At 36.4% G+C, this 26,414-nt stretch overlaps 1 protein-coding gene across 1 annotated transcript in view; it reads right to left on the bottom strand.

The window, feature by feature from the left end:
• The window catches only part of Zcchc7 (Zinc finger CCHC-type containing 7), a 39,640-nt gene extending 16,521 nt beyond the window's left edge, over window positions 1–23,119 (bottom strand). Inside the window, exons 1-3 of the mRNA XM_081769300.1 lie at window positions 22,962–23,119; window positions 7,575–8,758; window positions 2,571–2,782 (exon numbers count right to left, since the gene is read on the bottom strand). Coding sequence (XP_081625426.1) covers window positions 2,571–2,782; window positions 7,575–8,757 — 1,395 coding nt within the window. The 5' untranslated portion in view covers window position 8,758; window positions 22,962–23,119. The remainder of the gene's footprint in view (window positions 1–2,570; window positions 2,783–7,574; window positions 8,759–22,961) is intronic.
• Between the last annotated feature and the right edge of the window lie 3,295 nt (window positions 23,120–26,414).

The following is a 26,414-nucleotide window of genomic DNA, read 5'->3' as shown; positions in this document are numbered from 1 at the left end:
GAACCTCATTTATGTTGAAAATTTGATCGAGATTGGTCGTTAGGTTCAAGGGTTATTTATTTTTTATATCTTCCGCTCACCTAAGTTCTACCGTCAAAGTGAATAAATAAAAACACTATTAGGCCCGAACCTCATCTATGTTGAAATTTTGATCCAGATCGGTCGGATGGTTCAACAGATTAAGTCACAAACTAAGTAACTTTCAATTTATATTATACATTAATAGTGCACATAAACCCTGCCTCAATTAAGCTCGTTACTTCCTGCATGCAAAACAAAATTTCACGTAAGAACCTGTGAATATGTTCTGTAAATCCTGCTATCTTGAATGTGAGATAAGTGTGCTGGAGAAATGCCTAGTCTGTGTGAGGTTATCTTGCATGTGTCTGTGCACCTCCAAACTGAACGGAATTAAAATTCCAGCGCAATTAGGACCCTATGTAAAAAACTGACCTCAGTATTGAAAACGGACGTAAAGCAAAACCAACGTGGACAAAATAATGATTTTTTGGAAAAAAAAATTTTTTTGTTTTCTTTGATTTAAATAAAATCTTCCTCCTCGCATAATACAAGTCGCGGTCTGAAGAAAAAAACATTAGGAATTAGTATTAAATGTCAATTAGTATTAAATACGTCCCTGCCATTTAAGTGAAAGTATTGGGGTTGAATGTTGAATTAATCCCCAATCGTTAACCTATTTCAACCCCAAACAATGTTTCTTAAGCATTAAGGAAAAAGTACAGCAGCGTATATTAGTATGACTTTTTTTTTTTCGACAAGAGTTCCTGATATTTGGCAGGAGCATATTAAAACACAAAAATTGGAACTAGCTTGCGGCACGAAATACATATAACATACATAAATTTCACCTAAAGTTATTTAAAAAAAACTTTAGGTTCCGGAGAGGGGATCGGAGCCCTCTGAATACGCCCTTATTATCTACGATCAAATAGACGCGCACACAAAAGTATTTTTGTCTTGAAATGTCCATGGTGATTTTTCCCTTTGATTTTTTAATAATTAACGATTCAAAAACCTTATGTTACGAAGAGAAGAAAGCAGGATTCCACCGTTACCCATTCAAAACGGGATTTTCCCTAATCATCCTCTGCATGGAACACTCGGTTTCATACTGTGCTGTTGCTGTACATATATTTGGGTCTCATTGTATGATTATCTTCCATAATCGAAATAATAGAACAGAAACGGAATTCTACTTACTTTTGCTTTAAATTAATTTATTTCGGAATTTGATTTAAATCAACGCTTTTTTATTTTAAAAATCAAATGATTTAAATCAATCCACAGTGAGCAAAACCAACCTAACAAAATAACGCAATCTCTTCAATCAATAAGTATGGACTTTGGAAGAAATCATTATTTACAGAATCCCTAACCTATACAATGTCTAGACTTCTAGATATTAACAGAATAACATAAGACGTACACGAAGATAAAAATATTATTATATACCTATTATTATTGTTTGCTAGCATCCCTTAAATTATTTCTATAGCTATTAATACATATCTCACAAATAAGCCACTACACTATGGACATCTGATAAAAAGATGTACCATCTCTTCCCGCCCGCAAGATCACTCAGCGAGGTGTTGATTCGATGAAATACTAATAAATGTCAGCGCGTCATCACAGTCTGACCAATGTCTTATAGTCATTATTCCCTGCCCTTTATCAAAACGTTGATATAAATGGTAGGCACATCTTAAGATTTTGAAAGAAGATGATTTTGGAAGAAAGTCCATCATGTTAAGTAGAATATATATATAGGGTGATAAACTATTTGAACAAATTTCGGGAGCTGATTCCTGACACCGAAACAAGCAAAAAAAAAAAAAAATCCTCTGGAAGTTTAGTCAGTAAGGGATAGTTTCGGCGATATAAGGTGCCAAAAGCATGGGGAAATGAACTTCAGAGAGCTGTAATTCTAAAACAATGATACGTAGAGAGTGCGATTTAGAGCATGACACTCGCAGTCATACCTGCTCGATTGAAAAATGTATGTTTCAAACATCTACAAGATGTGTGTGAGGGATTCTCCAAAGGAACGTAGGGGTCTCCTATAACCTGGCAAGTAAATCTCTATATCAAGGAATTATGAACCTTGATTCACCTGTACGTATATGAACCTGTTCTTTCGCCAGATAAACTCATTTTGCTCTGGTGGGGATTGAAACAACGAATCCCAATGCGGACATAGAAAACAAATTAATTAATAATTACCTATCAGAAATAGAGATTGTAGTAGTATTAGATGAGGTGTTTGTGAAAAATGTTGGATGGTTATCTACAATTGATCAATGTTTATGGCAGAATTTTAAGGAAAATTTCTAAGGATGGTTGAGTTTAACGTCCTGTTCAGCAGTGAGGCTATAAGGAAACATGCACCTATTGATTAACGTGGAATCCGAACCACATGAGCTCCTGCCGGGAATCGAACCCTTCTAAGTATGGTGTAATGGAGTAAATTTATGGATATCATCAACGTTTAACATAAGGATGAAAATCATTGAAGTAAATATAAAATACAGTGCAATAACTGAACTCACTGCTAGGCAAATCCTGCTTCGACATCGTGGTTCAAAATGGCCTTCTTCACCGCACATATGACAATGAGGTTTTCGAATAGGATCTGGACAATCTTTAAGTTGATGTCCCCACTGGTTACAATTGTTGCAACGCACTTTCTTCTTAAAATAACGGTCGTTTTTTCTTACAGAAGCGTATCTATCATCATCATTTATTTTCCAATTAGCAGAATCTGTAAAAAAAAAAATATATATATATTATTTTCATTCTTTAACCCATTAAATACAGCACTCCCACAGTTTAATAAAGCAGATCGACATAATTACATGCAACCTTCCGCAAAGCCATGCTGTTTTAGAAGTTGGAATAAAATCCCACTCTTTCAATAAAAAGTTATTACTTTCGACGAATGTGTAATTTTAATATATAAAATATTTCGTTTCACATTGCAAAACTACGACAAACTTCCAAACTATGCGAGTTCTACAGAAACTGGAAGCAATACATCTATTATAACTTCCGGTTGTAATAGAGGAATAGGATCAAAGACAGAATGTGTTCCTCCGACGTTGAATCCATATCTAAAGATCATTATTCGCAATCTCTTGCTGTTTTTGCTCTATGGAGATCAATATTGAAACCGAAAATGTACTAATAAATTTCTACCACTTCCAGTTTTATTAGTGATATGCGAGTGATGATGATATCGTCTCTTCAGATCCTGAGTCATTTAAAAAAAAAAACGTTTATCTCCTATCTGTTACAGTTTCCATTTTCTGGCGATCAACATTGAAACTGCAAGTGATTTAACCTCAAATCGAAAGTGGTAAGAATTAATGAATGTGATGGAACTTATTCCTGGGTTGTTGAGTCGATTGTAAAAAATCGCTTCCCAGTATCTCTTACCGTTTTTGCTCTCATACTTGTCAACAGACAGACACAGCCGTTCTATGAGATTTCCGATGCTTATTCATAGCATAGTTTGAAAAGGCTAAAATCCTTCGAACATACTTTCGCAACAGGTCATACTCTTTCTTTCTGTGTAAATCTGTAGCATAAGAAATTAAGATCTACTTAATAAATTCTGTATCCTCTCATAGTTAAATTCAAACTAAAATATTACACATCGAACTTTCGCTCACACCTGTCAGCTTTGTCAAGACATCAGGAAAGAAAAAGTTTAGTGGAAATAGATATATGGGAATTAATTGCACAGGAAACAACAATAATAATAATAATAATAATAATAATAATAATAATAATAATAATAATAATAATAATAATAATAATAATAATAATAATGAAAATATTTACGTTAGTCAACGAACTTCTTTAGCTTAAACAGTACATACATCTTAAATCTCAGTGCATTATCTTCTGAGGTAGTGAGGACGGTGAAGGTGTTATGATGTCATTCCAACTTTTGTTCAGAGAGCCAAGTCATAATTTAATTTCCGTTCCTACGTTCGAACGAAAATGGTCTCACGATTGTTTCTTCTATAGATGATGATGATTTCTAGCAAAGACATATCCTATTCACTTCATGGTATCATAATTTGTTTTGATACTGTCCGTTTAGAGCGAGGTTTCGACTTGGAGTAAAACAATTTTCAGTGTCAATCCTATCATCATTTTTCTTCCCACAGTTCTAATAAGATAATTTCAATTGTTCTGTCGGGATCACTGGAACACCGAACTGACCAAATCTTAGCTTTTGTTTTACTTGAGCGCGCCGAACTTGCATGTATGTATTGGGTGCCTATTGTACCACTGCGTGTAATTTTTGGTCTAATTTAAGGGCTGCATCCATCCTCATCACAGAAAGTGGCATGCTTTTAAAGCATTGTGACAAAATTAGAAAAACCACAATAAACAAGATTTCCAAGAAAATAAGATCTAGGGCACGCTTCTACAACAGAGCAAAACAAAAGACTCAACTGAAAATATTCAGTAGTTAAAGTTAAACGAATACGAATATCCCGACATTAAATTCAGTATTCCGCTCGAATCCCCCCCCCCCCCAATTTAAAATACTTCAGCAGTTTAAAAAGCATCAAGTGCGCTACATCATGACGACATGAAAAAATTGTTTTAAAACATACGAAGCACTCGCAATAGTATTGAATAAAATAGGTACAAGAGAAAAGAAATTAAATATTTCAGTTTAACGTCCCACGTTTTTGCTCTTTAGGCGTATTTAGAAGAATTGGTAAAATGCGAATGTGGGAGAAAACGGGAGTACCCCAAGAAAACCCCAAATACACTGTTCTCCACCACAAATTTGGCCGGGGATCGAACCAGGGACCCCGCGTATCAGAGGTAAGCGCTCTACCAATGAGCCACCGTGCAAACAAATAATCCCACATTTTAAAGAATATTACTCTTCATGTAGAACAAATTGTGCAGTTATGATTTGATAAAAGACCTGCAATATACCTGTGAAGTACAATAATTCATACGTATAAAATAGCTTGTTTTCTGCTGTACAGGTACAATATAACGTCCTGTGCAAGAGCAATTCAGTCTATTCACCTGTGTGATTTTCGATTACATAGAGGTGGCAGTCCATTAAATAGCCAAGCAACGCAAATTGTTTTAAACATGTATTCACATTTATGACATGCCGATCCCTCTAAGAATGTGAGATCTTGTTAGCCTTACCGCTGATATGAGAGATGTTCTTTTCCTCGGAAAAAGAATTCTTGGAAGAGGCGAAAGTGTCAAAACTCGTAGACAAGAGACAAGGTGAAAAACAAAGGCACACGATTGAAAAGTGTCAGGAAATACATAAATTTTGGAGCAACTGCAGCAACAAGGCTCCCACGATGATGGAAATTTCGACTCAAATCAACAATAATTCTGATTTACACACACACACACACACAAGTTTTTAAGCTTTAAAACACAATTTTTATCGCCTCTTTCTACAAATGAACGACAGAAATAGTATAAGACCTAGGCAAGCTCTTGAACTTCCTTGGTTACATGGTTAGCGTACGCGCTTTCAGTGCGGGAGACCTAGCTTCTAATCCCTCTGGGAACCTATTTTAAACTCGAGGTCAACGCATTATTTACCCTCAGTGTTAAAAGGAACTCAGATCCAACCAAATTACACATTTTTAAATAAAAACACAGTAGAAGCACAAAGAATAGCACAATGTACTTTATCAGATCCAATTTTCTATTATAATTCGCATCTTTAAAATTTCCCTATTTACCATAAGGTTTCCCATAATGTATTAAAGAGAGATGCTTTCATCGTACAATTTGCTTATCGCAAATTAAGATGCAATTGTTGCGTTGCGTTGACGTAAATTGCACTGAATAAGGCCCAGACAAACAAAAGGATTTTTTTCTTTTTTTAAGATCTGTGATTTGTAAGCACTTTCATTCTCTTCCATTCTATACGGGGCACGGGGGCTCAGTGGCAGAGCGCTTATTTCTGATTGGGGTAAGAAAGTGTATAAATTTTGGCGCAATGAAAGGAACAAGGATCCCACGGATAAAAAAATTTCGGGTGTTTCTTTTGTACTGTTTATCAACTGATTCTCGAACGTGACTAACTGCTATGTGATCATCAATCGGAAGCTCTGTCTCGATTCCTACACTGGCTGGCTATAGAAAACGCTCCTAAAGCGCGCATGAATACAATACTTTCCTTCTGATTGTGAGTGGGCCAGTGCTTACGTCACTGCAAGCTTAGATTGGCCACGACTTTAAGAATTTCACCGCCGTCATCAACCACAGACCGTAAAAATTTCCATATTAGAAGATATTCATTTTTCTTTCTTATCATCAACTCCTACGTGTTTCACTTCCATACATCCTATTTCCACTAAAGTCTTTTCTTACATGTCTTTACACTACTGACAACTGTCAGCCTAAATGTCTTACCTATGTCTTGACAATGCTGACTATCAGCCTAAGTTTGGCGTTTACGATTAGGGATTAGGATTAGAAATTAATTTCTGGGCTTTCGGCATCTATGGCCGTGTCAGCCCATCACACATATGAAGAATGACGTCCTTCAGCAATCACATTGCCCGGGGAATTGGAAAATAAAGAAATGGGAAAGGAAGGAAGCGACCTGTGACTATTATATTGCGTACCAGGTACTATCCCGGCATTTGCCTGGTGTGAATGAGGAAAACCCAGGAAAAAACACTCAGGATAGCTGGCCTCAAAACGCTGTTATATTCTTTCGACCGAGTGTCCCCATTGGGAATCGAACCCGGAACTGATCGCACCAAAGGCGAGAGCTTCAGCTACGACTATGCTACGTGGGGCCACTAAATTTGATGTTTAACATTTCTGTTTCAACTATAACAACAGTCAGAACAGTAAGTTATATACCTTTTATGAAGAAATAAAGAAAAATTTCCATCACAAAAGAAGGAGGTATTTTTGTATATGTACTATAGTTTTCGAGAATACTGTCAAGAAATTTACCATCCACACTGTGAATTCTTAACTCTTAAACCCAAGATAGACAGCTCCTACGTATATATATATATATATAAAAGTAACCACACTTGTGAAGTTACATCTGTGTTGCCAGGATGTAACCTTACCTTAGTCTCAAAAAGATAAGTTCAATTCATATCAATTTCAGCATATAACTTACAAGAAGAAAGCAGTCCCCTATCGAATATTTAACACAATGTTCAATCAAGAGTTATGCCATTTCTTAAGTTAGTGTATAAATTAATCTATAACATTGTCAGTTTAAGTATTGGACATGGTGTTTAAAAAAACAATCTCTATGGTTTTACTGTTACTTCAACTTACACGTACAATCTGATTTACTTTTTTTCTAATTTATGCATATCATACACGTTAATTCTACATATGAGAGCCAACATTTTGACAATGATTGAAGAATGTTCTACAAAAATTCAAATCACATTTAAAACTTTTAGTTTTTTTAAATTCAATACTTTGTTGATACAAGGGAACCTACTATTAGAATAAAACTAGGACTTGTAAAACATAGTACGCTACACTCCAGAAAATATTATACTCACCTGACATGGTTCTCTGCACTTCGGCCACATCAAAGTTCTTGCCACCCCACGATTCATTATAAAAGTCCATCATACTCTGAGGCCAACATTTACTACTATCTATTGAATGTGCTCGTACTCTACTATTGATTTCTTTGGATGCTGGTGTGATGTCTATATTCCCTGTATTGAGGTTTCTAACAGGAGTTCCAGTCTTTTCCAGAACCATGCGTGAGGTACTAGGCGAAGATTTTCTCAGTCCCTCAATATGTACTATAAGATCTGGTGTTTCAATTTCTTGTCGCTTAGACTGAGGAGTTTGCTCTTTTGTATTCAATCCTGTTTTCTGTCCCGGATTGTTTTTCTCTTTCTTCTTTCTCTTTTTTTGCTTTTTCTTTGTGCTGCTTTCTTCAAGGCGATCAACTGACTTACTTGTTTCAACCGGTTCTTCATTTTCAGTGACTCGAACACTTTCAGAAGTCAATTTCTTTTCCGACTTGTTTACTTCTTGTTCATGTGCTTCCTCGCCACTGCTTTCTAATGTAATTAGTTCCGGTGGCTCAGGCTCTGGTATTGGTAGTTCTTCAATGGAATCATCACTATCACTTTCTATCATAATTACGTCGCTTGATTCAGACGATCGTGAAACATCACTGGCTACGTCGTCTTTTGTGGATTCTTCTGTTCCAATGACCATTGTATCCGTCATATCTGTCACATTTTTCAAATCACTGTTTCTTTCAATATTCTCTTGGCTGCACGTTCCAGAGCTTAAATGACACTCTTCAACTTTTTCCTTTTCACACGAATCATTGGGGTTTATAACTGCAACCTGAGTCGCAACGCGTTTATTTGGTATTTTCTCTACATGAAACACAGTACTTGTACAAATCTGATCGCATCCATTATTAATATCTGAGCCAAATGAGCCAGGATCACTCTTTGCTATTTGAAATGATGATGAAATTTTAGATACTTGTACATTATTGCGATCTACAGTATTGTTTCCTCCGATAAGCTGTCTCTCAGGTATTTCTGATCCGATGTGTTCACTGTCTGCCAACTCGTTTCTTTCATGATGAATCTGACTATATAAAATTGTCTCCCAATCATCTAACTCAGAATCAGATGAAACGCTAGAACGTTCGAATTCATTGTTTGAATCATCAGGTTCGTCGGACTCATCTTCCGAGCTCCACATCATTCTGAAATAAATGGAAAATAAATCTATAATGAAACAGAAACGGTCTAGCACATTTTTCTTAATCAAGTGATATGACTAACCTTACAGTGCCAATGTGTTTACTATAGCGAAATCATTGCGAGAGTCGCTCTTACTCTCTCTCATTTTCGGTCACTCCAAGTATGAAGATCAATAAATTCACTGAACTCATATAGTTATTTTTACGTAACTAATTTAAATGAAATATAAATCATGGTATGCTGGCCAATTAATAATCCTAGAACTCACATACAATGAAAAAATACCACAAATAAGTAGTGTTTTAATATTTGTAATCATTTTCTTTCTAGATTATAAAAGTAAAGTACATGAACTTAATATTACTCTCTTTTGATTGGATGCACTGAATAATAAAAGAATCTGGCGAGGCAGTCAGAGAGACGTGTGGCTAGAATATACAAGCTCACGTATCACTGAGGCAATTAGTACTATTTTTGAAAAGAAAATATACTTTCATTTAGATGCATATTGTAAGAGGAAAATGGGTTCAACCATTTTCCATAAATCTATTCTCCTCGTGCGAAGCACAGGCATTTCAGCTAGTACACACACAAAACAAATGTATATTAATTAAATATATAATTACATCAACCCGTCCATGCGAACTTTTGTTGTAAAAAGCAATCGAAAGGGTTATATATAAATATTTTAGTATAGTCAGAACTTTAGATTATTCTCTCGACAGAAACAAGAAAGAGACTGCAAATTAATGAATCACAAAACTTATGATTTATCAACTGTTAAATGATAAGTTCATAAATATTCATATACCGGTACGATATAATGCATTAGAAAGAAACCGAAGTACTAAAACAATAAGCTACAAGAACTAATGATTTTAAGGAACACATACCAACATGACAAATGCTACCAGAGAAATAAGAGAATATAGTACAAACTTAGAAGTTTCTAGGCTCAGTAATGACAGATGGCCAAATGAAAAAAAAAAAAAAAAAAAAAAAAAAAACCTAGGAGATTACTGCAAAGAGATTATTTTAAAAGTAAAAATGCCACTACGAGTACATAGCATGTATTTAGTCAACGACAGAAACTGATGCATGTTTTTAAAGATAAAGTACGTACTGGGTCATTACACAACACGTACCTTAGGGCCCGGCACACACGTTACGATGTACCTGTCAGGTAAACCTCATCGATATACCAGAAAGGTATACCACCTGTGCAGTAGGGTGGAGCGAAAAATTTTTTTTTCGAAATGCGAATTTGGATAGGGGGCAAAAGTTGCATATCATAATACTTTACCATAGAAAATTTCAGCTCTCTGAAATATTTTTTAGCCGGGGCGCAAGGGGCCTTAAGTTTGAGATTTTGTAAATGAATTTCCACTTACTACGCAACTATTTGGCAGATCTTCGCTGGAAGCAGACTGTAAGTTTTAATGTAGATAGACTGCAAAAGATGCATCCTGTATCAGTACATAACAACAAGAACTTTTAATTCACTAATATTATTTTCAGCCGGGGCGCAATGGCCCTGAAATTTGGGAATAATTAGACGAAAAGTGATCAACTATAAGCAATTTGCTAGTTTGCCATAAAGAAGTTTTTTTTGCTATTTAGTAACAGTCTTTTTCTGGTATAATGAACTTGTTAGCTGTATTAAATCACTAGTATAATAGTTTGGTGGGTGGAGATGAGAGGGTACAAAACGAAATCAGGGCGCGCGCTCGTGCAGGTGCTAAAGTATTGTGCAACTGTTTGGCAGCTTGACGATTGTTATTAGTGTGTTGTACCTGTGCTCGGGCACGTGTCTGGTTAGCGGCCGTGTTGCTACGTTAGTGATTTGATTAGTTTTGTGCTTTTGTAGTTACTGATGGGTTTATTATCTACCACTGTATTACAGCCTAGTATCTGGTGTTTTTGTTTTGTGCTATAAAGAAGAAAGATGGAAAAATCAACCAGGTAGAATATGTCAAGAGCACAAGAGATGTTTCGTAGTGCCAAAGGTCGCGACTGGAGAACGCTTCCAACTTACGAAGACGTTATTTATTTACGCTTCAGCAGCTGAAGGGGGCGGAAGTAAAGAACCAGCAGAGAATTTGGTTTCCACGAAGGTAACAGAAAAGGTGGAAGACATTTGGTAACGTGTTTCAATTCCTGTTGTTTCGCTCGGCCGTGTATCAATAGTGATCAACAGTCACCACATGAAACTGAAAATATTTTTAAAATTGGCAGTAAGAGGGAAAATGAAAGAAGAAATAAATTACAAGAATTGAAGAAGCAGGGCAATAAACCATTTGATATAGCAGCTTGCAAGTGTTTAGATTTCACGGTGTGTCGTTGTACAGAACACTCAAAATGCCTGAATCAGAGAGAGTGTTTTATCAGACCAAAGGATAAGTAGAAAAATGGTAATCGGTGACATTGATGTTACTTGGACAAAGAAAAGAGAAGAAAGGAAAGCCAAAAAGCAACTTGTGGTCAAACTTTCAACCAAAACAGTACCAGTTACATTATTGAATCTTTACACTCCTCGTCATCTTTGGAAACAATAAACGAAGACAATAAAGAACACGCTAAGGCTGGAGGAGATCCTGATTTTAGTTCGAAGTATCCTTTAAAGACAAGAAAGCAATCACAGATTAGATGCACGGAAATGAGAAAATTCCTCTCGACATTAGCAAAAGTGAAGGAGAAAACCGGCATGACTAGAAGAAAAATTGTAGCTATTGCTACTGAAGTTTTGGAAGATTTTAATATTGTGAGTCCAGAGCAGCTGTAAAACATAACTGATAGAAGTAAAATACAAAGAGAGGTTGCGAAAAATCGTAAAAGTGTAAGAATTAAAGTGACTGTTAATAAAGAAAAACCTCGTATCATCTATTTTGATAGGAAGAAAGACCAAACACTTGTAATGTCCGGCTCCGGAAGTCATAGAGATATGAAGAGGAAAGAACATTATTGTGTCCTTGAAGAACTGGGTAATAAATTTCTCAGCTATGTCTCTTTGACAGTTTCAGCATCAGCAAAGAATACTGCTAATTCCATCTACCTAGAATTACAAGAAAATAATGTGAACCTATGAGATATGGTAGCTATCGGCTGCGATGGTACTAATACTAATGTTGGGTTGATTAGAGTGCTAGAAAACCATTTAGAGAGGTCCTTGCAGTGATGCATACGTTTATTGCACATCATTGAACTACTACTTCGTCATTTACTGAAAGAAATCGATTATGTATCTACTGGTACTTTGTCTGGTCCTATTGGTAGATCATTGAGAGACGAATCCAGTCGGAAAGATTTCTTCAGAACTCCCTACATACCTAAACATGCGTCATCTCAGTTATGATCAAAGATATTTGTATGAAATATGTCAATCTGTCATAAGAGGAGGCTGTGATAAAAACCTAACAGATAAGAAACCTAGGAAACTTGCGCATACTCGCTGGTTAACAATGGCTTGCAGACTTTTGCGTCTATGTATATATACGCCAAATTCTTGAGAGAAGCTCTAAACTCTCGTAAAGTTCGTAATAAAAGTATATGCATCAGTGTGGTTCAGTATAAAACTGAAACCTCTTGCCAAATACGGAGCTAAACATTTGTTCTTGACCACAAGACTTTCGTAATGTTTGCAAGAACCATACAAAACTTTTGTCAATAAAGTAATTCCCAGAAATGCATTCTATGCGAATTCTGAAAATATTCTTATTGCCATGATTGGTGACTACAGATCAGCTACGCGAATCCTTGCTGCCGATAAAATCCTCAAATCCAGAAAACAATGTAAGCGTTGTGAAACTCGTTCCGTCCAACTTCGAGGCTAGTAATTACACAGAAATGATAAACTAAAATGGGTGAAACAACAGAACCGCAAATACTGACTTATATTACAGATGATACATTGCGAGAAATTTGTTCTTGAGAAAGTACAAGTGTTGAGTTTCAATGTTTCAGTGGAAAGATCAGTGAAAATACTTAGTGAAGGTTCTTCGTCAGTATGTGAGCTACGAGAGATTCACGAGATTTATTCGTTCCAAATTTGACTTAAGAAAATACATGACTACTTTTCAGATAAAGTCGCAGTATTTTGCTTGAAGACGTGAATGAAATTTATGAAACATTCAATTTAATACTGATGTAGCCTGTAACATAGAATATGAACTTCGATAGCTTTAGAAATCCACCTGGACACGACAACGAATCTTAACACCTTCAAATTATAGTCTCCTTCAAGCGAAGAGCTGCCTAATAATTACACAAATGAATAATAAACGTGTATTTATTTACAAAACCTATCAAGCTTACGGCCCATTGCGCCCCTGCTAAAAAATATTTTAGAGAATTGAAATTTCCGGTGGTAAAGTACTACAATATGATGCAACTTTTGCCCCCTATCCAAAATCGAATTTCGAAAAAAAAAATTTTTTTTTGGCCTCTTTTCACTCCACCCTACTGTGCAGGCTAGAGCGCACACACGCAACGGTAAATTTGAAGATTTTAACTCAGTCGAGAGATAGCGAGCAAACAACAAGACGACGATCGACCTCCCTATTCAAGAACTAGCCACAACCCACCTAAACACTGTACAGGTGTGTCGGAGTGACGCACACACACGCTTAGGTCTACACGCTTTCGCAGGTAGTAAGAACTGAATTTCGATTCTTTCCCGATTGCCTGCACAGGTCGCTACGCCTGTGCCCTTTGGCCTGCAGCGACTGACGCACACGCTCCGATTTTTCTGTACAGGTCACAGGAAGCGTGTCACGCGGGTCTCATGCGTGTCACGTGACATGGTCTTCAACAACATGATCATCATCATCATAGGTATTCTGCCTTTATTGGCAGGTCACTTGCCGCAGCTGAGAAGCTTCCATGCTCCACGGTCCTCCGCTAACTTCTTCGTCTTCGCGTATGATCTTTCTGTTTTTATATCATCCACTAATTGTAATCTCCTTCGCCCCCTCCCTCTTCCCGCCACCATACCCTCTAGGACGTCCCTCATGATACAATCTCTTCTTAGGCAATGTCCCAACCAGTTTCCCTTCCTCTTCCTAATAATATCTAAAAGTGTTCTTTTCTTACCCACCATTCCTAACACTCTCTCATTCGTTTTGCGCTCGACCCAACTAATTCTTTCCATTCTTCTCCACACGCACATTTCGAAGGCTTCCAGTCGATTTTCATCACCTTTACATAATGTCTACGTTTTCGTCCCAAACAGTACAACACTCCACACGAAGCATTTTATGAGTCTTTTTGTCAACTCTTTATTCGAGGTCCCACAAAACAGACTTTTCTTTCTTTTAAAGGCTTCTTTCGCCATTCCTATCCTTGCTTTTATTTCACGTTCGCATTTCATGTCATTACTAAGAATACTACCCAGGTATTGAAAACTATTCACCTGTTCTATTTTCTCCCCACCTACTTTTATATTTGACACAGACCCCTTCGTTACAATCACCCTGACTTTTGTCTTTCTAACATTTATTTTCATCTCATATTCTTCCAAGCCGTTTCTCATTTTTTCTAACATTTTATTGATTTTCATTTCAGATTCTGCAACAAGCGCCATATCGTCTGCAAATCTTACGTATCTAATCATTCTACCTCCTACCGAAATGCCATCATTATCATGTAAACTCTTTTTTATTATCTCTTCTAGATAGACATTAAATAGTGTTGGCGAGAGGCAGCATCCTTGTCGAACTCCCCTTCCAATTGCACTCTCTTACCTCAGTTCTTGCTCTATCCTAACACTTACTTGTTGGTTCATGTATAAGTTTCTTATAAGTCTTCGATCTTTCCATTCCAACCCTATCTTCGTTAGAACTCCTAACAATTCCCAATTCACGCGGTCAAAAGCCTTTTTTAGATCAATAAATATAACCTACACCTCTTTCCCTTTTTCTATAAATCTTTCACCGATCATGAACATCCAAACATGAACCGATCAACATGAAAAAAAAAAAAAACCGTAAAATGTTGAAAGCAGTTTAACGTGATTTTAAACATCTAACGTGAACAAAAATAACAAATGCATTATTAAAACATTCTTGTAAAAACTATAACTTCTTTTTAATAGGTAATCGGATAAAATATAAGGAAGGAACTCGTATCAGATTCCACAAATTTGAATTTTGAAGGTTTCAAGAAAAACGCCATAATTATGTTTAACTTATGTGCCACTAAATGCTGTACATTGGGTGTCGTATTTGATGTATTTTGCTATTTAAAGCAACATAAAAGGCATGGGCCACCCCACTCAACTTTCTCGCTCCAATTTCTCAAACTAAACCATATTGTATTACACTTATAAAACATTCCCTTGTGAAATACAAACAAAATTATAAGGCTTTTTCGAAAAATTTCGCCTAAACAAAACTCACTCCCAAAAGTAAACTACACTTATACTGTACCATACAGGTACATAAAATAAAAAATCGCGTAAGTTGTATTTCACACACAAAGTTGTTTAAAAACTCATCCTAAGAGAAAACTAACCCTTGTGGGTATTCTCATGAAAGTTATTTATGCAACATTATAGAAATATTAATGAAATATTTATTTATGAAATGTAAACAAATTCACCTAAGTCGCTTTTGAGAAAGTAGTTAAAAAAAAAAAAAAAAAAAAAAACGAAGAGTAACCTATTTTTTGTGAATTTATTTGTAAGGAGTACATTTACGCAACATTATACAGTTATTAATGAAAAATTAAGTATGAAATATGAACAAAGTAGCTTGAGCCATTATTGAGAAAATCGTTCGGAAAAAACTCTGCCCTAAGAATAAACTACCCCACGTTCAATTTTGTCACTTATGCCATACTGTTAGGTGATTAATGACAAATTTATTTATCAAATATGAACAAAAATCGCCCGAAAAATTCACCCTAAGAGTCAGGGTTGGATGGTTTACACCAAGGTGGTTTAAACCAGCTGTTTTATATATATATATATATATATATATATATATATATATATATATATATATATATATATATATATATATAACACTGATTTAAACCAAAAAACGAAAAATGTCCGTAAAAGTGTAGAACATACCTTAAGGTTCAATTAAGAAAAAGAGCGCAAAGGTAATTAGTCCGCCTCACAGCGATAATGCACATTATGTAAAATTAGAAATTTACACAAAAAATTAACTATTTTGAAGTGCAAGGGTGCATTTCACCCTTAATGTACAGCAATCTTGATGGTGTTTTTTTTTTTTTTTTTTTATTAGCTCTACATAAACCTCGGGTAGAAATTTCCAAGTGATACATTGCTTAGATACTGAGAGATGAATTTTTGTATTAAGCTCTACGAAATATTAGATGGCCTCGAGAACGACCGGGATGCCTGAAATTCTGAAACTTTGGTCTCGTATTTCCCACAAACTATTAGGATTTCGGAAGAAAAATTTTACAGGTCTTCATACCTTAGTAGTGTTAACAAGTACACGAAGTTTCATTAAAATCTGAATTGGTGGGTGACATGGGCTGGGTGATTTGACGCGGAATGAGCCGTAAGTGTTCGTAAAATCTTGATGAACACACATTTGTGAGTTATCACGTTTCACTCCTGTATATTATTCGTATCATAATCAGACCTAAATTCCCCATTCATTACTCTGAAATTATACTACAAAAACAACTTTTATATATGCTCTTGTGGGGGTGTCATACAAACCTCATGAGAGCCATTTATTGAAATCAGAAGTATCTTTGGTATTTATTTATGTATTAATGGGTCAGAGTCAAAGTGGAATCAAATAATTCGTATCTTTATTCACTTTTCTTAGTGATATGCAAATTAAGTCGTTGCATTTCTTTAACTTGGAGTAATAAAAGTCGTAGTGAACTAACTTGGACTAAATTAGTTCTTGTGTACTCTGCAGTATTTTGAAATTGTCCATATGTAATTCTGTATAATGGTTTCACTTGTGCAACTTGTACATTTTTTTGACCTTCTGAAATGACTCTTGACAATTATATTAACAAGTATGTAGAGATTAGTACAACGTATTTTTATCAGGAGTCCTTCGTGAGTGAGTTGGCAGACGTATCGCATTTGTGGCCAACTGGCCCCGGTTTCGAGTTCAAATGGAGTATAATTTCTTTCGGAAGGCAAGCAACGGTTTGGATTCCGCTTTAAGCTTATGTATCCCCTTCTAGCATAACCCGGTTGCTGCATAATGACACCAAGGCGAAACAAACTTATTTCTATCCATATGTGATATAAATACATAGAGCAAATTATTTAAACCCAAAAGAATAGGTTTAAACAAAACAAAAACAAAAAAAGAGTTTTTGTTTTTTTTTTTTCAATAAAAACCATGTTTTTTGCCAACACTGCTAAGAGTAAATTATACCTTCTCGATTTTTCCTAGAGATATGACTTAGGCCTATACCACAGTATGGATTTCTTAAAAAAAAAATCGATTTATGAAATGTAAACAAAATCGTTGGAGCCTTTTTTTTTTTTTTTTTGTTCATTTTCACTATTCATAACTACCCTTATTTTTGGAGTAGGAAGAGAATTCACCCCCACCCCCGTTCTGGAGAATCTCACAAAAATCTTCAGATCAAAATTCGGTCTTGGAGCACGTTGAACTGTACGGTCTCTAGGCGAGACGAACGAACGATGTCGAAAAATGACTTTTCCGGCATGTATACGCCATGAAACGTGTCAATCCGTGAAATTTAGAATTTGATTCCTTTTCATGATCACCACTCTCTTCCCTTCTTTCGCTTGAAAGTCGGAAGAAGTGATTAACATATTTAGGCCTATGTGAACTACTGAAACTGATTAATATACTGAAGTAACTTGTACAGTGGCAGCAAGAGTGGTGAAGGTTTACTCAAGAGCGTTCGTTCTGTCCATCTGTCCTCGATTTTAAGTGAAGAAATCGGGAAATCCGGTTCGTCATCCGCTTCAACAATATTTTAAACAGAAGAAAGTTGCGTAAGTATATGTAAGGCCCCATGGCATTGCTCGATCGCCATCAACATCGATTCACGTTACAAAATGAACTATGACGAGTCCTAAATTACGATTTCTCAGATGACACTTCTGAGCGCAAGAGTCTCAACCAGGAAACTGCAGTTGAACAATAGGGGTTCTTCCATGTAGTGAATATAACCGTTTCTTTAGTACAAATTTTTAAAACTCTTACACTAATAGGGATTTTCCACTTTTAAAAATTATGATTTCACCAACGATTTGTTTCGAACGCATCAAGAAGGCAGTCAAATAATACAGAGGATTAAAGTATAGAAGGCGCAGGCCCAATATAACATTATAATCAGTGTGACTTACTATACTTTTCAGGAAGTGTATTAAAAGAGTTACGAAATGTATACCGAGGTTTACATGAGAGTATTATTCATGAATGTACATTTGAGTCTGTATTGAGCACGGATTGCTGGAAAGGTTACTCGTTAGATAGTGGTCAATCAAAGCATCTGACTGTGAACCATTCTTATAACTTTGTAGTTCTTGTAAGTGGGGCATATACGCAAACTACTGAGAATCTTTGGTGCCTTTTGAAGAGAAGTTTGAGTTGCACGTATGGGTAAGAAGGGATGATGTTGCAGTTTGGATATTATTTATGGAACAGAAAATTTTGTTTCGGTTACAGCATTGAGCAAAAGTATTATTTATTTGTGAAGCATGCTGCGGACTTGTACATGCAGCATTGAAATATGAGGTATTTAGTTTCAATTATTTCTTCTGTAGTTGTAAAATATTTATTTAGTTTTGTTTCTTGTTGCTTCATTTGCAATATATAGTTTTGTGGTTTCCACTGAACGTTAGTTGTAGTTTTTTTTTTTTTTTTTTTTTTTTCATTTTAGTGGGGGTTAGAGGCTTGTACCCCTATGCATATTTTTTCGTTATGAAAGTGTTCTTGCTGTAGTTCCATCTATTCTTTAATACCTAACGTATTTCAAGTTTTGTTACATTTAGAATTGATACTATAGTATCAATACTTGAAAGATGGAATGTTGTAAATAATAATAAGAATTATTACAGTTGGAATTACCATGATTTCTAATCGATTCGATTCGGAAGGTACTGGTTCCTGGTGACATTTAACGAACTGTGTCAAGGAACTCGTTCCTTATGAATAGGTTTATCGAACGATTCAATCGAATGAAACGGCCTCAGTAACGACTTGCCTAAATACCATATAGTTAAAAGTTGAAAATTCTGCCTTTCTCAAACTAAAGCTGCACATGTAAATTTTAAGTGGTATGTCGCCTGCATAAACGGGCTTATACTATTCTCGTACTATAGTTTTGAGGGTAACAGTCTAGAGACGGGGGACCAAAACTGAAAAAGATTAACAGAAGTGAGTTCATAGTAGTGACTGGCAACTGATTAAGTAAAGTGTGATGGAAACTTGAACTAATTTAGCCAGGGTATGAAAAAAACCCGGGCTTTTTTGAAAAAGCCCAACCCACCTGGGTCCTATGGGTTTTTCAGGTATTTTCGGGCTTAACCTTTTTTTTTTTTTTTTTTTTTTTTTTTTTTGAAATATTTCAATGTCTTTGGAGTAAAAGTACTAAAATGTGATTTATATTTCAAGATTGTCATTGTCACAACTTGCAACAATTTTCTATTCACTGCTGTTTTGGAAAAGTGGTCGCCATTTTGAATTTTTACATTGAATCGCCGAGAAAATCTATACAGCAAATTTAGCATATATCGTGCTTCCACCATCAAAATTTCAACTTAAAAAACTGAAAATTGAGCTTTGCAGCGTGGATACTTGCTGTTTTTTAAAAAATGCCGCCATTTTAAATTTTACGTTGGTATGCCGCCAAAATCTATACAAGAAATTTAGTGTGTCTCGTGCTTGTACGCTGAAAATTTTAACTTAAAAGACCGATAGTTGCACCCTGTAGTGTGTGTAGCAGAGGCAGACAAACGAGTTGAGTTGATTTTGTGTTTAACGTCCCTTTCAGCAGCGAGGCTATATGAGACGGGACCTACTGAATAACGTGTAATCCGAATTACATGAGCTCCCGCCGGAAATCGAACCCGGGTCGCCCAAGCCGAAGACGAGTACGCTAAACGCTTAGCCACGAAGGAGCTTGGCAGACAAACGAACAAATGTAGATCAAGTCATCCAGAAGCCTCACTGACGTTCCCCAAATATGAATACCAAAAAGAGTCTATTAATTTAAAACAAAGATACAATTCATGTTGTATGAAATAAATATATATATTTCAAAATGTCTTATATGAAATACACATCTTCCAGAGTAGAATAAATGGCTTTACTGTTGAAATATTCATTTCCGATAATTTGTGCGTTCAATTACGTGATTTTGCCGAGCACTTGTTGCAAGACGGTTTTTCCTGAAAATTAATTTAAAACAATTAACGAAGATATAATTCATATTTTATAAAGTAATTGTTTCAAAATGTCTTAAATAAAATTAAATATCTTCCGCGTAAAACAAATACTTTTATTGTTGAAGTATTCATTTCCAATGCTTCTGCGTTCAATTGCGGGAATTTCCCGAGCGCTTCTTTCACCAGGCAATTTTTTTTCTTTTCTTTTCGAAAATACAGGTTTCTCTATGAACATCGAAACTTCCACTAGTACAGAAATTTGAATTCAGCACTTGAAATAGTAAGCGTTACATAGTCTTCGGAACTCCGAGCATTAAACTTATTACATTTGAGAAGAATTTTTACGCTATTGCTTGTGTTGACTCTACAGAATGCTTATTTGTAGAGTAGCAACAAATGTCGGAACTAAACTGTTGTTGTTGGAAAACCAAATTTTACTGAAGAATACTTGTGTTTTACATCAAACGTAAGAATTAATACTAATATAGTTTTACTAATGTATTTATATATTTACTATTAGTACCGGCACCTATGGCCTTAAACCCGTCAAACGTATGAGTGATAACGTCCCTCGTCCTCACCTAGACCACGAGAACACTATTTGCGAAAAGAATTTTCTAAAGTATAAAATTGCATATTTAACTTCGAATAGGCTATAAGCATAATCCATACTTTAATTCCTTCTATAACTATCTCAGGCTAAGCTATTTTTTAAAAATTCATCCAGTACATTCAGAACGTTATAAAGGTCTCATATTGAATGATGTTGTATACCTTAACGTGAAACCACCTGATTCTCCCAAGTCTACAATCTGATAAAAATCACTTTCCATGTGATCACCTTAGTTGTACAATCCGCGGCAAAAAACCTGCAACATGAGCATATAAGTTTATTGTGAAATGACGAAGGCTTTTGGTCCAAACTAAGTGTGCAGGGGAGGAGGCCGAGGTTTATCCTGGCGTGATTCGTTCCACTCAGACGTTATGTTCATTCCCTGTGCTGTTAGGCGTAATTTCACAATAAACTTACATCCTCATGTTGCAGGTTTTTTGCCGCGGATTGTACCAATAATACACTAACAGAAAGCTCAAAAACCCACCGGGTTTTTTTCGGGCTGGACACACTTGGGCTAACCCTGAATTTAGCGGTACATTACCGAGGTGTAAACAAATCTAACCTAATAATAATAATAATAATAATAATAATAATAATAATAATAATAATAATAATAAATTTTATTGCAGAAACATCTGAGAACATCAGATGTATTACAATCGTCAGAAATAGAAGTTGAAATTTTTAGGGTTACATATATAACATAACATAATATACCATAATATAAACAAAGATTACTGGATAACAGACGCAAATATTTTAACTATCAATTTTGAGTTCAAAAAATTCTTCAACACTATATATACAATTATTAATAAGTAATTTCTGTACTTCTTTTTTAAAAGCCAGAAATGGAAGTTCTCTTAGAAATATAGGAAGAAAATTATAAAATTTAACTGACATGTAGTAAAAGGTCTTCTGCGTCTTACTATATTCACATCTAAATAATCCTAAACGGTTTCTGTTTCTAGTTTGATACGTATGAGAGTACCCTAACTCATTGTAAATATGATTGTTTTCCTTGATGTAAAGCAAACATTGGTATATGAAAATTGCAGGTACTGTCATAATTCCTAATTTAACGAAGCTTGACCTACAATGTGCACGACTAGGGAGACCGAGCATTAATCTTACACATATCTTTTGTATTTTCAATAGGCTTTTAATGGAGGACTGATGACCCCAAAGTATCGTTCCGTAACTTAAATGACTGTGAATTTGTGCATAATAAACAGTTTTAAGTACCTTTAAACTTACGCACAGTCTTAATCTACGAATTAGATAAACCCCTTTACTAGCTCTAGATTCCACTTTAAGGATTTAACGTGTTGAACCATAAAACGACCGAATCTGAGTAAATATCAAGAAAAAAAAAAAAGTGAAAAAGCTGCCCCCATCGCTGAGTGGAAAGTTGTCGCAGCTGAGACAAAACCAACCTTCCCTAACCTAATTTCCTGCAATTTTTGCATACGGATCCGTAGTATAAGCAGGAATAGCAGTTGTAGTAGGAACGGGTCAGAAGCCTCGCAGGGGTTTGCTGGGTTCTGTTCTTGGCATAAAATGGGCAAATCAAAGACTTTCCCAAGTGGTTCCGTATAGTAAAACTGCAACCCTAATTTAACGCATTGAACCATAAAATGATTGAATTTTAGTAAATATTGAAAAAAAAAAAGACCCCCATCGCTAAACAAAGGTCGTTTTGAGATTTACGTCCTTCGATTATACCCAAACGAGACTATGAGAATTGATAAGAAAATGGATGACTTCTATGCTGTAAATGTGACTTTCTTTGGGTGAATTTTATAGCACACTACAGCTGTGCATTGATAATAGGACCGCTTTAAACAGATACAGTAGAGTAAGCCAGGGAGAAGTATAGTCGGGTTAAGAGAGTCCAGACTGCTTTTGAAAAAAAAAAAAAAAAAAAGAAAGAAAGAAAAGAAAAAAAAGTCGCGTCGTGTCTGCGTAAGGATATCAACTGGAGCAGCCATTGTAAACTTCACCCTAAATTCAACTTACACACTTCCGTTCATTTTCTAAATCGTGGATTCTTGTTGTACAGGAGCAATAAGATAGTACAATAATATGTTGTACTAGGTAGAGAACATACTTCTACATCCATTTGATAAGCGCTGCTTATGAATCACTACTTTTCCTAATAAGTTAGCCTTAACCTCGATTTTCATCAATTTCTACAAAAACCTACATATTTTGTTTTACCTACCATATCTCCACAAACCATGTTCTTCAGTAAACATACATACACAAAAAATCCACGTGCATCATCTTCCTTCCCGTTTCCCAATTTTTGCCATATGATGAAACAGATATTCTGTGCGTTCACTTCACCAATTCACTCTTCCTACGGACAGGTTCTGGACACTAATTCCATGACAAATGCATAACTTAGAAAGTGAATTACACTTGATAGAACGGAGAAAATTTATCTAGAAAATAATTCTATTCACAAATTAGCAAAATTCTGCATACAGTAACCCCACGTAAAAAAAAAAAAAAAAATGAAAAATGCAAGAAGTCATTATAACTGTAACTCCAATTATCGCAAATTCTGCGTTGCGTAGATGCAAACTGACATGGGATGTGCCATGGCCAGTGTTGGGCAAAATCAATTGAAAAAGTAATTGCTTTGAAAATTAATTGCAATTGATTTCAATTTGTAATTGACAATTAATTTCAATTGCAATTGAATTCAAGCATAAAATATGCAATTAAATTTTCGTCAATTGTTAATTGTTAATTGATCACTAGCCAATTGAAACCTTTAATTGTTAATTGTCAATCGCAAAGGGTGCAATTGGAACATCTAATTGTTAATTGCAATTGGCAATTGAAACTTTTAATTGTAATTATTAATTGCAATTGAAATCAGCAGTTAAAACTGAAGATAAGAAGATGTGTGTATATTATATTGTCCATTTGTTACTGTTTTACATATTTCAAATAAGGTACTTATAAGAAATGCTGGATAACTACCATCCCTTCTCCCCCTGGGAAGAAAGTCGTGAAACTAAGTATTCTTTAAATATATTATGTTTATGATTCTATCCCCCTCGAAAAAACTCTATATGCCCGTCATGCATACAATAGGGATGGGCACGAGCGAATTTGAGCGACTTTTCTTTAAAACTCGTCTCAACTCGAAGCAGACATCTTTGAGCTCGGCTCGAAAAATTTCCCCCAACTCGACTAGAATTCGGATCGAGTTTCGAGTCGAGTCGAGCCAAAACGAGCCAATTCGAGCTAAATCCTTTGTGTAGTTCCAAGTACTACTCTCTTCAAGTATCCTACATAGACTATATAATTATCAATGATACTACTACTACTACTATAACTAATTATTAATATAACACCGTGTATAAACATGGAATATAGGCGGTTTGTATCTGAATACTAAAAATTAGTTGGCTGTCGATCTCGGTCGCCAAGAAAACTTCAGGAGGCAAGGACATCGATCACGAGGTTCTAGGTTTGAGTTCAGGAGAAGCAAGTATTCGGCCCCTAGCCAAAAATTGTTAAAAGTTATAGGACTCCAGCCAAACATGTTCAAAACTGCTCGACCCGGGTTTAGGGTTGTCAACGACTCAAGCGGCTCGCTCACAGGTCATTCACTTATCAAGCCGAACCGAGAATTGAGCCGAGTCAACAGCTCACCCAACCGAGCCAGCTCGAGCCGAACCGAACCGAGCTGATTGCTTACCCCAACCGAGCCGGTTCGAGCCATCGGCTCAGTTGAGCTGACTCGAACCCAGCCTATGGACTTGTTTCAACGAAGCTGGTTCGAGCCATTGGCTCCAATCGAGCCGAGTCGATGACTCGTCCCTACCGAGCCGGTTCAAGCCATCGGCTCAATTGAGCCCAGTCGATGGTCATCCCAACCAAGCCAACTCAAGCTGTTCGTTCAGTTGAACCGAGTCGAGCCGGTTGACAACACTATCCCGGTTGGTGAGCTCCTCTGTGGCTAAGCGGTTAGCGTAAGCGCCTTTGGATTGGGAGACCCGGGTTTGATTCCCGGGGGGAGCTCATGTGGTTCGGATTCCACGTTAATCAGTAGGTCCACGTCTCATATAGCCTCGCTGCTGAACGGGACGTTCAACTCAAAATCATCTCAACTATCCCGGTTGGGGTTCTGCTTTGGATAAAAATTGGACCGTGCAGTTCTTAGCCTTGATGGTAAGAACTACAGTATATGCTTATATTGGTACTCACGGCGTCATTGACTTGTTCTGCCACCAAAATTTCGAGGTACTTTGTTTTGCATCTTTTATGTCGCTTTGTTCGCCTATTCCCACATTTTGTGAGTTACCGGAAGTGGGTCAAAATGTGCCTACAAATATGGCGGAACAAGTTATTCTTTTCCGCCACCAATGAATTTCGAGGTCGTTAATTTCACATCTTGTACCCTTTTGTGCGCCTATATCGAAGTTTTGTGCGTCACTGGAAGAGAGTCAAAATGGGCCTAGAAGGTGGGACGAAAATGACCCACTGCTTCGCCATTACCGAATTTCGAGGTCCTTCCTTTCGCATCAACTAGTGAATATTTTGTGCCGTTTCGTGCCCCTATTTCCACATTTTGTGCGTCACCAGAAGCGTGTCAAAATGAGCCTCCAAAGTGTGACGAAAATGACCCACTGTTCCAACACTATCGAATTTCTAGGTCGTTTCTTTCGCATCATTTAGTACCTATTTTTTAAAAAAGTTTTTTGCGCCTACTTCCTCGTCCTGTGCGTCACCGAAAGTGAGTTAAAGGGGCCTTCAAAGTGGGAGTAAAATGACTAACTGCTCCGCCACTACCAAATTTCGAGGTCCTTCCTTTCGCATTGACTAGTGCCTGTTTTGTGCCTCTATTTCCATGTTTTGTGCGTCACCAGAAGTGTGTCAAGATGGGCCTTAAAGATGTGACGAAAATGACCCACTGTTCCGCCACTATCGCATTTCGAGGTCGTTCCTTTCGCATCGTTTAGTACCTGTTTTGTACCGTTTTGTGCGCCTATTTCCATTTTAGTGCGACAACGAAAATGGGTAAAAATAGCCTACAAGTATAGCGGAATAACTTAATGCTGTTCCGTCACCATCAAATGTTGAGGTCGTTTCCTTCACATTTTTTTGCGTGATTTGTGTCGCTTTGTGCATCAGTGGAAGTGGGTCGAAATGGGCCTTGAAAGTGGGATGAATATGTCTTTTCCTGACATATTTGTAGGTTCTCTTTGACCCGATTCGGTGGCGCACAAAACGTGAAAATATGCGCAGAAACGGTACAAAACATGCACTAAATAATGCGAAAGAAGAAACCGCGAAATTCGATACTGGTGTGACAGTGGGTCATTTTTCTTCGAACATTGAATGCCCATTTTGACCCACTACCTTGATTCACAAAACGTGGAAATAGGCTTACAAAACGGTAGAAAACACGCACAAGACGAAGTGAAGGAAAGACTTCGAAATTGTTCCTCACGGAACAGCATTAACTTGTTCCATTATATTTGTAGGATAACATTGACCCATTTCCGGTGACGCAGAAAACGTGGAAATAGGCGCACAAAACCACACAAAAATGGCACTAAACGTTGTGAAGGAAACGTCCTTGAAATTCGATAGTGGCACAACAGTGGGTATTTTCATCTCACCTTCGAGGCCCATTTTGACCCTCTTCCAGTGA

The sequence above is a fragment of the Thermobia domestica genome, chromosome 1 (assembly GCF_964235325.1).
Source record: "Thermobia domestica chromosome 1, izTheDome1.hap1.1, whole genome shotgun sequence".
NCBI lineage: Eukaryota > Metazoa > Arthropoda > Insecta > Zygentoma > Lepismatidae > Thermobia > Thermobia domestica.
The sequence above is the reverse complement of the archived record's forward strand: the minus strand, read 5'-3'. Positions and strand labels throughout refer to the sequence as shown.